The sequence below is a fragment of the Brugia malayi genome (assembly GCF_000002995.4).
Source record: "Brugia malayi strain FR3 genome assembly, contig: Bm_v4_Chr4_scaffold_001, whole genome shotgun sequence".
Classification (NCBI taxonomy): domain Eukaryota; kingdom Metazoa; phylum Nematoda; class Chromadorea; order Rhabditida; family Onchocercidae; genus Brugia; species Brugia malayi.
In genome coordinates this window covers 8,532,063-8,548,138 of record NW_025062478.1, presented here as the reverse complement: position 1 = coordinate 8,548,138, position 16,076 = coordinate 8,532,063, and the positions used below count along the sequence as shown (strand labels likewise).

Here is a 16,076-nt window from a genome sequence, read left to right as displayed (position 1 = left end):
AAAAGCAATTTCTTTATGTGCATTAATCGGAAAGATAAACGGAAAATAGGGAAGGAAGAAGGCGTTTTTTCACTTTCTAACAAAATACTAGTAATTTTCAGGAGCTGATCGCTCATACCAGGCCGAATGCATGTGATGTGATATTTATAATCTTTTTCTTTACCATCTTTCCTTGTTCTGCTGATCAGTCAATGAGTTCGGAAGTCAGTACTGCAATGTCGGTGGAGTCCGATAGATCCAGATGGCGGACTGTGGTTGGTTTTCATATTTTAGATTACCATTCTTCCATACCAATAACTGTTGTTTGATCTTAATTTATTTCTTCTGATATTTAATCTTAATTTACTTCTTTTGATGGATAAATGTTGGATTACATGATTAAATCTGTTCTACTTGATTTTGCAATCATATTGCAGAGCATGACAGTAGGAGGTGACGATTGTGAAGATGAAACCGAAATGAACGACCTCAGGGAAAGTTTACGTGCATGGAGTTCATTAGCTAGTCCATCGTCAAGTGCAGTTGACCAGCCAGTGGTATGTCTGTAGTCGAAGTTTTTTTTAATGATTTCAAAATTTACTGAAGACTGAACATTACTGCTTCAAAATTCTGAGCACTTAATAATTGCGTTTCAGTATTTTAAATTAAGCTTAAAGCTGAATTTCAGTAATACATATACATTAAAGATTGAATTTTCGCCGGACTGTGATTCTGACTTCGACGCAGTGCTCAGCAGTGTCTTTGCAGATAATCGTTTGTTTCAACCACTTTCGGATGATACAGTAAGTAAATGTTTTAAAAAAATATATGCTTTTGCACATTTGCTAATATAACAATGGCGATTATTGATAGTGATTTTTCTGCCACAATTACATTTGATTCATTCCATCATAATAGCATACATTATCAAATTAAACGTGATGTTTCTTTAATTCATCTTCTACTCGACGGGGATAAATTGCCACAGCTCCTATATATGAAGTTTTGAAAGGTAGCGTTTTAACTCAGAAAGTAATTTTTATTGCATTCAGTGTTAGTAACTTCAGGAATCAATGTTTAGCGATTTCAGTTTGTTGAAGAAGTTTTTGTGGAAAAAAAACCGAAAATACTGAATGGCTATTTATTTGGAGAAAGAATTGGGGAAGGTTCTTATGGGAAAGTGAAAGAAGTGCTGGAACAAGATACTTTAGTTAGAAGAGCTGTCAAAATCATCAAAGAAGCACGACTGAGGAAAATCCCGAACGGTCATGTATGTGTATTCACTTTCATTTAGATTGTCGAATTTGGTTCCTAAACTGATTATATTTATTATAACAGATGAGTTAAGTTTAAAATAAAGAGAGTCGTTTATTTCAAGAAAATCTTGCTTTTATTTAGGCTAACGTTGAGCAGGAATTGAGAATATTAAAGCGAGTGCGACATCGCAATGTCATTGCTTTACGCGATTTTTTTCGTGTTGACGACAAACAGAAATTGTATATGATATTGGAGTATTGTATTGGTTCGATGCAGCAGCTCCTAGATGCTTCCAAAGAAAAGAAGTTGCCTGAGTATCAAGCACAGTATTTCTTTAGACAACTTTGCGATGGCTTAGGTTATCTCCATGCTCATGGTATGTTAACTTATTTGGAGCATGGTATATTTACTAATTTTGTTCCATGAATTTAGATGACTTACAAAATTGCACGTAGCTTCAAGCAGAATTTAAATGATGAAAGTTAATACAGCAATAAACACTTTTCTGAATGACAAGATGTCATAGACCTATTTGTTATTTAAGTTAAGAGCTGAAATGCATTGTGAAACATGTTAGTCATAGCAGGAGTTGCAGAACTCCCTTCCAAGAACGATAAATATTGTAATATCGATGTTAGCTCATTTTACAGTGGTTTTGTTGTCTAAACAAGAGTAATTTAACACGTTTCCTGTCTCTGGAAGCCGGAAATGTTGTTCTGAAGTTTTTATCTATTTAGCAAAGTAATCTCTATTCAGGTATAATACACAAAGATATTAAACCGGGTAATCTTCTGGTCGCTTTGGATGGAACTCTCAAAATTAGTGATTTTGGTGTAGCCGAAATGCTCGATACATTTCAAGCAGAAGATTGGTGTACAGTGGTTCAAGGTACTCCTAAATTTCAACCGCCTGAAATCGTTTCGGGAACCTCCGAAAATTACCGGTATAACTCTTTTTTGTTTGTCGTGAAGGATGTTTCTAGAGATTATTTCCCGACGACATCTCTTTCTGGTATTTATCGTTTAAATGTTGGATGCTTGAATAATGAAGAGAAATCTATATTAGCTTATTGAATAATTCTAGAAACATTACATACGGATTCAGTCATAATTAAATGTCTATTATTTTTTCATCTTTAGAGGTCAGAAAGTTGATATTTGGGCTTGCGGTGTAACGTTGTACAACATGGTGAGTGGTGAATATCCATTCGAAGGTGACGTCATCATGCGCCTTTTTGACAACATCGCTAATCAACCCTTGGAAATGCCGCAAAGTGTGGAGCTTTCGAAACCGTTGGAATATTTGCTTGCTGCCATGCTTGATAAAGACCCAGAAAGACGGATAAATATGCATGAAATTAGAAGATGCGAATGGTATATGCAAAAAGTGAATATCGTACGTTGTTACTCTGATTTGAAAGTTTCAAAGTTTCTCTCGTAGAAGAAATTGAATGAATATAAGGGATGAGCTTAAAAAAGATACTGTAATGAGTGAGGTATTAAGAAAACTGAGAGGTGAAGAATATTGCAGGACGATTTATATCGTGTTCCAATATCGGCATGTAACAATATACCAGCTCATCGTCCACTGAGCGTATATGTACAACTCGATCATCTTTATGGATCAACACTTGAAGAAGACGGTGGATCACAGTATTCCGAGGACCCTCGAAATATGCTTTCTGCAGTGATTGTTGAACCATCACTGGAGGATCGACATGTTGGGGAACAAGTACCACTCAATGACACAAAACGAAATCGAAGCATGTTAGTGTGAAGTCATATTTCTTTCCCATATTTTCCGTTAAGTATGCTTTGTAAAATAGATTTGTTGACCATCCTTGTTTGTTACCAATCTAAAATATGTTTTGGTTAATTCAGAGCGTAGCTGATGGAAATATCTGAAATGCATCTTTTTAAAAACAGCAACTATTTCTATTCCTTGCGGAGTCGTATTTCCCTTCATTTCTGAGTTTTTAACAATTGCATTGTTATCTGGATTCAGGTAAGTGCTACTGACGCACTGCATAAATTATCTATCAATTTCATTTAATTTCAGACTTGAAATGTTCAAACTGAAACTTGGTCGAAATAATCCTTGTCACCAAAGTTTATTCCGCTGCATGACTCAACACTGTCATGTTTTTTCAATGATCGTTGCCTAATAATGATTAAATTGCAGATTATCTATGTGTATGGGTTTATCGCGGTCTCCATGAACCACGTCATATCATGCAATCATGAAATATATTAGTGTTCCTTTAAATACTTTAAGTAGCGTGCATTTTTTTTTTTTCCTTTTATATATATTGTCTTTGTAATACGTCGTCTGTCTCAGGCATTAATTTAATTACATTTTATACATAAATTATGGATGCATAGTTGTTTTATTTGCATGTAATTATCATCACTTTACGAAATTTAGTATTCTGTGTTATCACTTCTGAATTCCAGCATAATTTTGCATTGCTGCATTTTCATGAATTTTGCTATTCTGTAAATGAAAAAATCTTAGATAGTCTAGCGTGTTGGTGGTTTAAATGCAATGATGACAGTCGACATCCTGAATCGCTTTCGAATTATATTTGGTTCCTTTTTCTGTCGATATCAAACCGAAAAACTGAGCGAAAATAAGATATCGTAATGGACAATTCTGATAATTCGACACAGAAATTCGAAAAATCTTCTATATTGTTTCTGCTCCCGAAACGTAGTAGTATTGAAATGCATGAAAGAATTGGAAAGGGAATCAGTTTCTGGGTTTTGTATTTCTTTACTATGATGTAATAAATTGTTAACAGATATTATTTTAAAGACTTGTTTTACATGATCTCTTTCCCGTCATGTTTTCGATAACACTTGCGGTTTTTATTTTTGTGAAGCAGTACTTTGTGGATGATAGGTTTTGACCAGTAATTTATTAAACGGTAATGATTTTTATACCATACTTCATTTCTAGTTGATATTCTCCAAACAACGAATTGACATAATTGTCATTTGCCATTTTAATTCTATTTTCGCAGCATCTGTAAGTTGCATGTAACGAAAACTTTCGGGTAGTGGTTATTGATTACTGTTAATTTTCTTATCTCTCCTTGAATACAATTCAGAACCAAACTGGCACTTTTCTGATGGTAACAACCACTAAAACTACTTCGAAAGCATTTCGGTAGTTGTTAGATCGTTAATGACGAAATTTAATACTTTCATTAGAGCTTGCATAATACAAAGCTGTGTACAATATATGCAACATAATACAAAGTTTTGTTTAATATATGCGATGAATCATTATCGTAAATGCATGGATTTTCCGAAGTTGTTAAGTTCATGTTCTACACTGTCTTTTAATTTGCAAGTTAGATTTGAGAATTTCTTCCTTTACTGCTACTTTGTTTTGTTAAATTGTAATTTTATAATTTTGTTGCTTTCCAAAAAAAGTGAATAAAACAAGATGTAAACCATGTAGTTTGTGGTTGCTTATGTTTTTGTTCTTGTAATTGCTACTTTCATTTTGCTTTTATCACCGTAATTTATAACTGAAATAAGCGGTAGTTCCCTTGATTCTACTGCAGAACAGAACTAGAATAATAGCCGAGTTGTTTCAAGCAGGTGATCGGTGAGCAATCAGCATTTATTAAAGGATCTTTAATAATTCGATACTCCAAAAATTAACTGCATTATCTCGAACTCTTTAAAACCTTCTCTGCTGTTGTATTTGTTTGAATGGATGTCAGTATAATATTTATTCTTTGGAAATTGTCTGGTTTGTCGTTTATAGCACTATTTGTTACATTTGATTTTTGAATTTGCTAATAGATTGAGTGATTCGTTATTGGATGAAAATGGATTTGTTGTAGTGTTTGTTTGAAATGGATGTTAGCGAAATATTTATTCTTTGGGAATTGTTTGATTTGTTGCTAGAAAAATAACTGAAATCTGACAGTAGACACGAATCATGTCTATCGCTAAGAAATACTTGCTGGATAATGGACCAATAAATAAAAATAGATTTATCAGGAATCAGGTGTAATCGATTTCGACGTTGAATTTTAAAAGTTTTTGAAATTTATCCAAATGAAAAGAAAAGCAAAGGGAATGTGACAGTAGTTGGTAGTAAATATTTTTATTGCACATCTAGTTAGTCTAAACTTTGTGGATTTGTGTTTCCAGTGCAGTGTGGTGTTTTCAAATCACTACTGTCTCGAATAAGTTATTCCAGGCGTTTTGTTAGTTGTTTTTGTGTTTGAATGTAATATTTTATCGATTCTTTGCCCATGCTGCAGCGTTTATGCTAAGAACTTCAGCTTTCATCGATCATTTACAGCACTATTTGTTACTTGTCAAAAATTACTACTACACTGCTATCCATTTCTGGTATAATTCTGAACTGTTTTGATAAGGACAATTTTTATTCATCGCTGTGTTAATTTACTCAGGCTCTATAATTGATTTGACTGCCAAAAGCAGACACGAGGCTTTTACAAAAAGCTTTGTAGTAAGTATATTAGTGGGTGTCATGCAGTGTCTTTTCGGTACACTTGAAGAGTCAAGTTACAGTTTAGCTTGAAATTTCAATACGGCACAAAATTAAATACCAATAAATTCCTAACGTTCTTGTAATCCTCTGCCTTGTGGTCTACTACGAGTGTTTGGTATAAAGTGGAACGGGTCAAGGCCGTAGCCTACGTTTTATACAAATCCATTCATCGTTGTAATGAGTCAGTTGAAGATTGCGGCAACGTATCGTAGTTGCAATCAGTAGCGATGAATGACTTTCTTCTGTAATGATATTTGAGTCTAACTATTAGTGAGGAATTTGCAAGGATATAGTATTTCTTAATTATTCGTTGCATTATGTACGGCATTGCTTCTCTCCTGTACCTTTGTTTAATTCCTCTCTGTATATGCTTATACGGTCAGGAACGATGTTCAAGGAAATTCACATCAGTTTTTTCAGAGATCGTTTTATGATTTGAAGCTTAATTCTCTTTCGAGGGTAGTAAGCGGGTTTGTCAGCAAAGGTTAGCATGCTCCAATTATACATCCCAGTATCAATTTAGATATGTAATGAAAACTGGTTTAGATTTAGTAGAACTAGATCAGTCATTGAATTTGTATAGAGTGGACAGTGATGAAAATTGAATATTAATGCTGATATTTCATTTTCCAGATGTCAGTTGTAAATGTATATGCAACATCTGCAACGACAGAAAATCTATCTCGGCATGAAATGCTCATGTGGGTAAACGATTGCTTGCAGTCAAATTTTGCAAAAATTGAAGAAATGCATACGGGTGCAGCTTACTGTCAAGTAAGGCAAAACGAAGTTTTGGACGAAATCCTTTTTTTCTGAAAGTGATTTAATGATGAATTGGTTTTATTTATGATAACAAAATCGTAACGATTTCGGATGCTCGTAATTTCATTTCGAAGTTGTATAGTGGGGAATTCTTCAATATTCTTGGAACGAAAAGTCTTAATATCTATCTTAAATCTTATATATGGTACTTTGAATTGTTTGAATAATATCATTTCCTCAGTTTACTGTTTTTTTTTTTTTTTTTGAAGTTCACAGATTTCCTGTTTCCTGGTTCAATACAATTACGGCGGGTGAAATGGAACAGCAGATTAGAATTGGATTGGTTAAGTAACTGGAAGTTACTGCAGACGTCATGGAAAACACTAGGTGTTGATAAAATTGTTCCTGTGGAGAAACTTATCAAGGGAAAATTTCAGGTAGGTAACTTTTTTATCGAACAGATTTTGCAAAAATGACGTATTAAAATTTTTTAACGCCGATCACATGTGAAGGATGCTGATACCACTAGTCTTGAATTCGTAAAACTCTATTGTTGTAGGACAATTTCGAGTTCTTGCAGTGGTTTAAAAAATTTTTTGATGCAAATTTTGATGGGCACGAATATGACCCATTGGAAGCTCGGAGTGGCGAACCATTGCCATCTGATGTAAAAGCCAATGCACCTTCACGAATGCCTGCGAAGTCTTCAGCTCCACCAGTTAAGTTGGTTTTTATGAATTCGTTAGGAAATAACTACTGTTTTGTTCAAATTTTCTGAAATTGAGTAGGATTGTTTGAACTTCTGTAACGTATAGTAAATCTAGGAAAAAAGTTTATAAAAAATATGCTAAAAGCTTTTGTTAGACAAATGAACATTAAACGGAGTATAATGGCATAGAAAAAATGCCAAAAAAAAGTACTTTTAATGGATTATAATGAATTACGGATTTTCTGCTACAACATTTCATATATAATAATTATCTTATCATGAAATCGCAAACAGGAAATCAACCCTTTCGGCGTCAAATGCTTCTATGAATAAAGGTGAAGTACGGAAGGCACCAGTTCTTGGAGGGAAGCACAACCCAACTCGAACAGCTGCACCGCTTATTACAACTACCGTTGCGCGAGCTACTGCACATCCTATTCAACCCGTAGTAGATCCTCAGGTATTTACGAAAATCCCTTAAAATTATTTCTTGGTGATGAAATTTTATAAAGGGCAGAACAGTTCATAACTGAATTGACAACGTTGCGTTTATTATTAGGTTGGAAATTATTGCATCGGATTTTTTTTTTCTTGAATATAATATATGCAATAAATTGGCGATCGAGTTTCAGTCTTTTTCAAAATGCTTTCGTTTAATCATTGCATCTTAACAGGTAGTGGCGAATTTAAAACGCGAATTGGAGGAAGCCAAGGGACAGATAGCTGAAGGTGACAATGTGATAGTCAGTCTTGAAAAGGTTATTCGCACTGTTGTATTTCTTAAGATTTTCTTGTTTTATATTTTGGAGGGTTTTTTTTTGCTAGAAAATTATCCATTTGTTATAAACTTATTATTATAAAAATATTTCATTGAACACACATAAATTTTAGTTAGGCAACACTAGTTGAAATGAAAATTTATAATTAATTTATAATTAGTACATGCCATTTACTCATTTCCATATTTTCAATTCTTAGGAACGTGACTTTTATTTTTCGAAACTGCGACAGATTGAAGTAATATGTCAAGACAATGAGCAGATTGGAACCATTGATGTAGCCCGTGTAATTGCGGTATGTATTTCGTTTATTACTGATTTAATTATCAGATTAACACAGTAATTTTATTTTACGATTTGTTTTGTGTATTTTTCATTTTTTTTTTCGGCTCATGTTCTGCCATAGGTCACTCATTACCGTGTCTACAAAAAAAGAGAATCTTTTTTTATTTCGTATGTATAACTCAGCATTCTGTAGTAATGAATGAAGCGTATCCAATTCATCCCATCCTTTATCTGTCGCTTCTTTGAAACCTAATGCAGTTGTTACTATTTTTGGAAGCCTAGCAGGGATAAAGTGAAATTTTTGCATAATTATTGTGGACTGCTTGGAACAGATAGTTTAGATTCTTCCAAAAAAGATTCCATTCATAATTTTATCACTTTGTTGTGAAAAAAATTTTCTGTCGTTTCTTCGGAACTTAAAAGAGTGGTATTTAAAGATATTGTATGAAACGGAAGAAGGATTTGCACCGCCGGACGAGAACGAGGTTGAGAACGGAGATGAAATCTACTGAAGGCGAGGAAGTGATAGTTCTACAGAAATAGAGGATGAATAAAATGTTTTGAAAAGCAAAGTATTTTTATTTGTTAATCTTATGATTTCATTGCTATTTAAAATGGCTTTTTTTTGAATTACCATTTCTATTGAAAAATAATAAAAGCCAGTCTTCGTGTTTTTTTGTCAGTTATCTAAAGTAGCCATTTTAGATGTTATTATTTTATGTAAATTTAAGTTATTTCGGTATATAATGGTGCATATTTCAAAAAGAAGTGAGAATCATAATTTTTTTGGCGATTATTAGCAGGTGTTAAAATTTAGAAATATATTTTATATGTTCTGTTGACTTTCATCTCCTTTTTGTGTACGTTTCTTTGGGATACATTTAGAATACATTTAAGACTGAAGTTGAACAGTAGATAGGATGAAATCAAATGAAAATTCTTAGATTTTTGAAGTTTTAGAACTGTAAATTTCATCCAGTAAATTATAAAAAAAAAAAACATAATAAAAAAAAGTCATTTAGCAACTATGGAGTACTGGCTCCAAATGTTCACATCTTCTTGATTCAATTTTTAGCACTGCTAATTCCTGAAATTATTTGCTAAATTTTTGCATATTCTTTTATGAGTAAAATTTATGTGTACACCGTATTTTTTTTAGCTTTCCTCATTGCTTCATGTAAAAAGCATTATTCCGTTTCTCCTCCTTTTGTTTCTTTAAAGCAAGGTGCAGCATTTTGTTTGTTCCTTAAGTTGGATCTCTAGATTCTAAACTTCCAAAAATTTCATAAATTTTTAAGCGTGCTAAGTATTTGTAACTGTAGAATTGCTGGAAGTATTCTCTTACTTCTGGAAATCTTTTGAGGCTTTTAATTTGCAGGGATTTGAAATTTCTTGCTTCCTTCAACCTTATATCTGTCCCATCATTTGTATTGTGTGCTTGTAACTTCATTTTTGTTCTTAACTTTTACTTATAACTATGCCGCTTGTTTCCGAGAATAATTCTCATCTCATATTTCCTTTAATTTGTTCTAATGTGCAAGAAGTCTTGAAACTACATGAGGTGTTTTATTACATGTTTATTTTTCTCTCTTTTATATTGAAATATTCATTAGATTAAATTAAATTTTTTTTGGTTTTCAATATAATTACAACTCCTTTCGTGGATAAATGTTCATTATTTTTATTATTAAAGCCTTTTTTCTGGTTAAATTCAGGAAATGTAGTAAAATTGCTTTTGTTCAAATCGTATGAATTTGCGCTAAGGACAGCTGTTTCTTTCATTTACTTGGAACGAAATGGATTGTCAGAATTTCTCATTTTTTTAACCAAGCTAGCTTTAATACACGCGTCTTTTATGTTATTTTCATTTAACATCGGATTTGATGAAATACATGGTTTTATGATACCTTATTTCATTCAAATAAATTCTGAATTGGCAGAAGTCTAGAAATCGAATATGAGGCTATGAAAAACAAATTAGAATATTTGGAATGGTAGTATATATTCATCGAAACTCCGGAATTCAATACTTTTATGCCTTCCTTGTTCCATTTTTCTAGATATGTCGAATTCTACATCATCGAATCCGTCGACGTTACTACCGTTGGAATTGGTAGACAAATGTATTGGTTCCAGGATTTGGGTTATTATGAAAGGTTAGTTAGAGTAATAAAAAGGATTTAATGGTATCAGGTTCGACTCGTACATATGATTGCATTAGTCAAATATCCCTAAAGCGACGAATTATTAGTGAGCATTAGCCATCATCTATATCTTATGCTAATTTCATTTTTTGCAATGGCTGAGCATTCATCTATTTTTAGATATTAAAATGAATGTGCCATATATTATGTGTTTACAGTATTCTACAGATATCGAAGTAAATTTGTGTATGTGAATTTCGTTATAGGTGAAAAAGAGATTGTTGGAACTTTAACAGGTTTTGACGACTACGTCAATATGGTATTAGAAGATGTTGTGGAGTACGAAAATACGGTTGACGGTAAAAGAGTAACGAAATTAGATACCATTTTACTGAATGGTAATCATATCACAATGTTGGTACCTGGAGGCGAAGGTCCTGAAGTTTAATTTTTGCAATTTTTTTGCTTCTATAAATGTATTTTGTATTAAAATATTGAACATTTTGTCATAAAACGTCCAAATTTTTTATTGTTTACAGTTCTCAATTACTTAAATTTTTTATTGTTTACAGTTCTCAATTATTTGACTTTGTTCCTAATTTTGGTCTTCCGATAAAGGAGACTTTTTAAAATTTCTCGCTTTTAAATATGCTCTTCAACCTGACAACTTAATTTTACTGTATTTGACTATAAGCAACAAGAAAAATCGTCGAGAGTTTACAGAGATTTCGAATCAAAATAGCTTTCTTTGTTTTTTTTCTCAGTGATTTAAAATTCGAGGATGAAAATATCATTGTAAGTGTTTCATACTAAATTCAAGTATTTTGGCAGCTCGATTCCTTTCAAATATTCTTTTTTTTCTGTTGACTGTTCCTAACAGTATTGTATTTGAAGAAAATGGAATTTTGTGAATAGTGTCATTTTTCGCTCTTAAAACATGCATATTAAGTGGTTCTGAGTTCTGGAAAGAAAGAGTATTCCCATATTTCAAGAATTTATGATGGAACGATTTAAATTGACGATAATGAATATGCATTTTTTATAGCATATAATTTTAAAAGGACGCGGTTACCTGTCCTAATAATGTATTTTTTCGTTGCCTCTATGTTGTTATGTTGTTTTCCACTCATAAAAAGTTATTTCTGAATTTCACATTAAGTTTGTAAGTATAAGTTTTATGGAACTTTTAAATGTGCAGTATTTCTTGAAACAAATGAAAACATTCCTCGTTCTGCAAATCTTGATAGAGAAAAATGTAAGGAATGATTTCTTCCTCTGTAGCGCTTTAATTAAATTTTCAGTGCCTAGTCGAATGAATGCTCTATTTGTTATTCAATAAGCAGGTTACATATAAAACCATATAATTTTTTTTTTTTGCAAAAGAATAAGATATCTTCAAAATTTCTAAACTATCCACAGTTACCAAAATTAAGCGTAATTTTTTCTGGGCTGCAATTTGCAAAGTCAAGATGTGATGTTCAGTTGTTTCCTAATCAACGGAATAAAAAAAGTGACTTCTTTCGGTAACTAATTTTTCGAAATAGACAGTATTTCATGATCATGACGTCGTGAAGAAGGTTTGTTGAAGGAAGCTTAGTAAACGTAAAGGTTATTAAACTGCCGAAGTAGATATATTGCTTGATAAAGAAAAGGTGAAAGAAAGTAGGTTCGAGGCAAATTTATTGCTTGTATCCTAGAAGTTGAATTTTTGAGATTGCTGTGATATGGAGCAAAAACACTATTGAGGATACCGATTTACGCCGACCTTTGCCTATTTGCAATTCTTTTTCCTTTTTTGAGAAAACTACTCGCTGCGACAAAAGATAATTTTTTGACAATAGCCACTGAAATGTAAATATACGGTCACTCATTTTCAATATATAGCATTATTGAAGTAATCAACCCATCATTCTTAAAGAAATATTATATTTTGGAAAATATATTTAAGAGTTGTATAATTTTTCTGTGATTCAGTAATTAAGATTTTTTGAGAAATCGCTTCATCTCAGCCAGATTTTAACCTTTAAAGATTTCTTATAGAGCGCTAATTTTGGAACATATCTTATCTGAACTGGCTATCGACGATACATTTTCAATTTATATTAAATTTATCAGATCGAATAAAAAATATTCATTAAGATTAATTTCAGTCATCAAAATTTTTGCACTTATTCAAATTTAGATAAGATATCGAGTGCAATGATTTGTAATATGGATATTACCTTGGATATCATTTATGTAAGTGCTGATTATTACGACAATATTGACTGCGTTTGGAAGAATACATATTTTCTAAGTTTCGTCTTTTATAAAATTCAAATTCTTTTGTCATAAAAATGAATTTATCTGAAATAAGTATATCTTAAATGATAATGATAGTCTTGTCATTCACAATTTATCTTAACTGAAATATTCATTAGTTGTGGAATAACAGTTCACTGATCAATATAAAGACTTAACTGGCGGTCTGACAAAGGGATAGTTCCATTTCATGTTAAAACAACGCTTTTGCTCATCGCCAAGCATCCTTTCCTTTTACTATCTTAGCCCAACTTCCATCTCAAATGAAAAATGGAAGTTTTTCGTTTTCCTCTAAAATATTATAAAATAAAATATGCCATAAATGGATTATTTTATTTTATGAGCAAATTATGAATTTTTTCTTCTTGTTGACAGATTGTGCTGTCATAAAACTGTGCTATCATAAATCATGCTATCAAATATCATGAAACAAAATGTGCCATAAATAGATTATTTTATTTTATGAGCAAGCAAACTGTGCTCAAAAGACTTTATAGCAATTTTTTTACAAAATATGTTAGAATTTCAATCTGTTCTTGCCAAATTATGCTAAAAATTTGCCTTTATAAACGATGATCCCTCTAGCGAATATTTATTGACTTAGGAATGATTTCATGAATTATCATTTAACTCATATTTATAAAGGATTTCGAAATATTTTTTTTTTCCAAAACTTGTGTTGTTTTCTTTTTCACTGAGCTATTTGTGTCCTCAATCTTCATTGTTACTTTCTCAGTGCTACAAACTACTGACGATGAATCTGACAGTACTCAGTATTCTACTTATTACGCTGTTCCACCAACAATATTTCACCCAAGCAGCACCTCCTCCTTTCGTTGGATCCAGTAAGTATTTCAGTTCACACCCACTGAATATTTAAGAATTTAAAAATTTCGACGGATTTTAAATGACCGCTCTATATTGCTTGATGTTATCTTGCAATTTCTAAACATATTTCTTCTTATTTTAACATCTATGATGTTAAAATAAGAAGAAAAATGTATTAAAAGTACAGCAAATCATATGCAACTGTGAATAGTAAAGGAAAAAAGAGGATGAAGTGATGAAGAAATGGTATCTTCAATTATCTAAGCCTGGCTTAACATTTGATCACACTCTGCTCTGAAGCAGTGCTGATAGGATATACTTAATAGTAATTGATGCAAATTCCATCTAAGCCAAGCAAATCAAATTATTAGCCTATTTCAACCAACGATTATTTGTATCCTAATACTGCTTGTATTTTCAGTGAATCCGTATATGAATGTATTGGGATCAGATGCCGACGGTTCATTGCCAAATGGAGATAAAAAGTGCCTATTAATTTGCAATAATTTTTATCAAAAAAGCAATAATTTACTAGTAAATAGAACAAGGTGCAAGCCAATTTACTGACATATTATTTAAGTTGGAATTATTTCAACTTTAAGAATTTCACGGATTTTTTTAAGAATTAAAAACTTCCTTAACTATGGTGATAACAACGAAGGAACCCTAAAAGTTAGTTTGGAATCTAAAATCTAGTGTAATTGATTAAGTTAAAATTTCATTCGCTGAAATGTGGGAAGAAACATCGATTAATTTGTAATCTTTCCTTTATTTATTCAGCTAACTGAAAGAATATAATTAACGACTCAAATTAGAAAAGTAAAATGAAGAGAAGGAAAAAAGTTAAAATTCAATTTGCGTCATTTCAGATTATGGAAGCGAAAAGTAGAGGAGCCATTTCATTTGGCTCATTTAAGATTTGGATGAAAACAATTAACCTGTCATTCTGTTTTTATCAAAACATATTTTTGATTACTTTTTTTGACTATTTGATAAGATCTTATAAATGCTTAACGGTCTGTAAACATAACATTTGTAATTACTTCAATGAACAGCATTCAAACTGATACGCATAAATCAACAAAACTGCATGCACTGATCGAATAAGATCACGTATTCAAGACAATTATAGGATATTAGCATAGAAACGAGTGGAAAATCTTTTTAAAATCTCGGAGAAATTTAGAAAAGAAAATTTATTATAGAAAATGAATAGTATGAAGTAATAATATATGTGCAAATGATGGTGAACAAATTATTGCCTACTTTTCACGACATTCCTTCATCATTTGAAATTTATTAGCAAAGAGGTCCATTTTGCAGTTCATGATGTCTTAGTACAATCTATTAGGATTTTTTTGTATAATGATAAATTTAAATTATTGCTTCAAAAATTGTCGGGAAAGAATATCTCTTGGGATCAAACCACAAATGAAGAAGATACAAAATTATGGAATGAACAAATAAGTGGAATATCAGGAATTTTTTAGGAATTTACATTGAATGTGATAATATGAAGGAATCCTAAGAAGTCAGTTTGAAAATCTGATATAATTGATTGAGTTAAAATTTCATTTGCTGAAATGTGGGGGAAAAACATCAATTAATTTGTAATTTTTCCTTTAGTTATTCAGTTAACTACAAGAAGATCATTAACGACTCAAATTAGAAAAGTAAAATGGAAAAAAAAGAAGAAAAAGTTAAAATTCGATTTAAAAAATACGCTTCATTTCAGATTATGAAAGTGAAAGGTAGATCCAAAATTTTCAAGATTTGGATGAAAATAGCTAATATCACACATTTTTTATGAAAAGATATTTTTTGGATAATTTTTTAAGTTCTCGTTGTATGAAAAGCTCGATTCCTAAATTACTATACCTTAGGAGATAGATTAGATATGTGCTAGTTTTGTCGCAAGACTCGAAATAATCACTCGAATCTCCAAATAACTTACAAAATATATCAAATAAAATTATATTATCCACAATATTAAAATTTGTCTTAATTCCTGTTTGAATGCTTTTTGTAAGTTAATGCCCAGTAGATAAAGATAAACCCTTTTTTGTACCAGCAATAGTTTAGCTGCTCTCCCGCATTGATTTAATTCAGTTCATTTAAACGTCTCAAGTTCCCTCTCAATTAATTCATTTCCTTCATCTTACTACTCGATATTTCTACAAAATTACCAGTATATTGTTTCTATAGACTATATATTAATACTTGTGTATCGTAGTTGTTAGCGAATAAAATCGTTAGAATAGATCTTCCACTCAACGCATTTGTTTATATCAACTACAGTAACAAATAAGGAAGGCTCTTGAGCATATGAAAGTCCAATTTAACTCTAAGCTACAAATAATAGACGCTTTAAGTTTCACGACAACTTTCCTTCAGCTCTGAGTTTTCCAATCGACTTCTTGATCATCGATTCACTGTAATAGATCTATTTTTCTTTACCTATTTTCTTTTCAGTCAAACCGTCCAATCGCATTAATC

General features: G+C 31.6%; 4 protein-coding genes across 5 annotated transcripts; all 4 read left to right on the top strand.

Moving 5' to 3' along the window:
* Positions 1-191: 191 nt before the first annotated feature.
* On the top strand, positions 192-3,454 carry Bma-par-4 (Uncharacterized protein; the record flags this gene model as incomplete). 2 transcript variants are annotated; one of them, XM_001901486.2, is made up of 9 exons in its annotated part: positions 192-254; positions 417-536; positions 687-782; positions 1,070-1,249; positions 1,378-1,612; positions 1,993-2,179; positions 2,376-2,631; positions 2,767-3,002; positions 3,418-3,454. In XM_001901486.2, the coding sequence occupies 9 exons, from the start codon at positions 192-194 to the stop codon at positions 3,452-3,454; spliced, it is 1,410 nt and encodes a 469-aa protein (XP_001901521.1). The 2 variants fall into 2 exon arrangements, with proteins under 2 accessions (XP_001901521.1, XP_042938085.1); XM_043082151.1 differs by lacking the exon at positions 3,418-3,454 and adding an exon at positions 3,117-3,123.
* Positions 3,455-6,405: 2,951 nt separating this feature from the next.
* Bm6926 (Uncharacterized protein) lies at positions 6,406-8,819 on the top strand (the record flags this gene model as incomplete). Its single annotated transcript, XM_001901487.1, has 7 exons — positions 6,406-6,546; positions 6,804-6,971; positions 7,094-7,257; positions 7,538-7,703; positions 7,918-8,001; positions 8,222-8,317; positions 8,745-8,819. 7 exons carry the CDS (start codon positions 6,406-6,408, stop codon positions 8,817-8,819), a joined length of 894 nt encoding a protein of 297 aa, XP_001901522.1.
* A 1,550-nt stretch (positions 8,820-10,369) lies between these two features.
* On the top strand, positions 10,370-10,899 carry Bma-lsm-5.2 (Uncharacterized protein; the record flags this gene model as incomplete). The annotated part of the gene is made up of 2 exons (XM_001901488.2): positions 10,370-10,463; positions 10,718-10,899. The coding sequence occupies 2 exons, from the start codon at positions 10,370-10,372 to the stop codon at positions 10,897-10,899; spliced, it is 276 nt and encodes a 91-aa protein (XP_001901523.1).
* Positions 10,900-13,506: 2,607 nt separating this feature from the next.
* Bm17771 (Uncharacterized protein) lies at positions 13,507-14,507 on the top strand (the record flags this gene model as incomplete). Its single annotated transcript, XM_043082150.1, has 3 exons — positions 13,507-13,597; positions 14,002-14,065; positions 14,450-14,507. 3 exons carry the CDS (start codon positions 13,507-13,509, stop codon positions 14,505-14,507), a joined length of 213 nt encoding a protein of 70 aa, XP_042938084.1.
* Between the last annotated feature and the right edge of the window lie 1,569 nt (positions 14,508-16,076).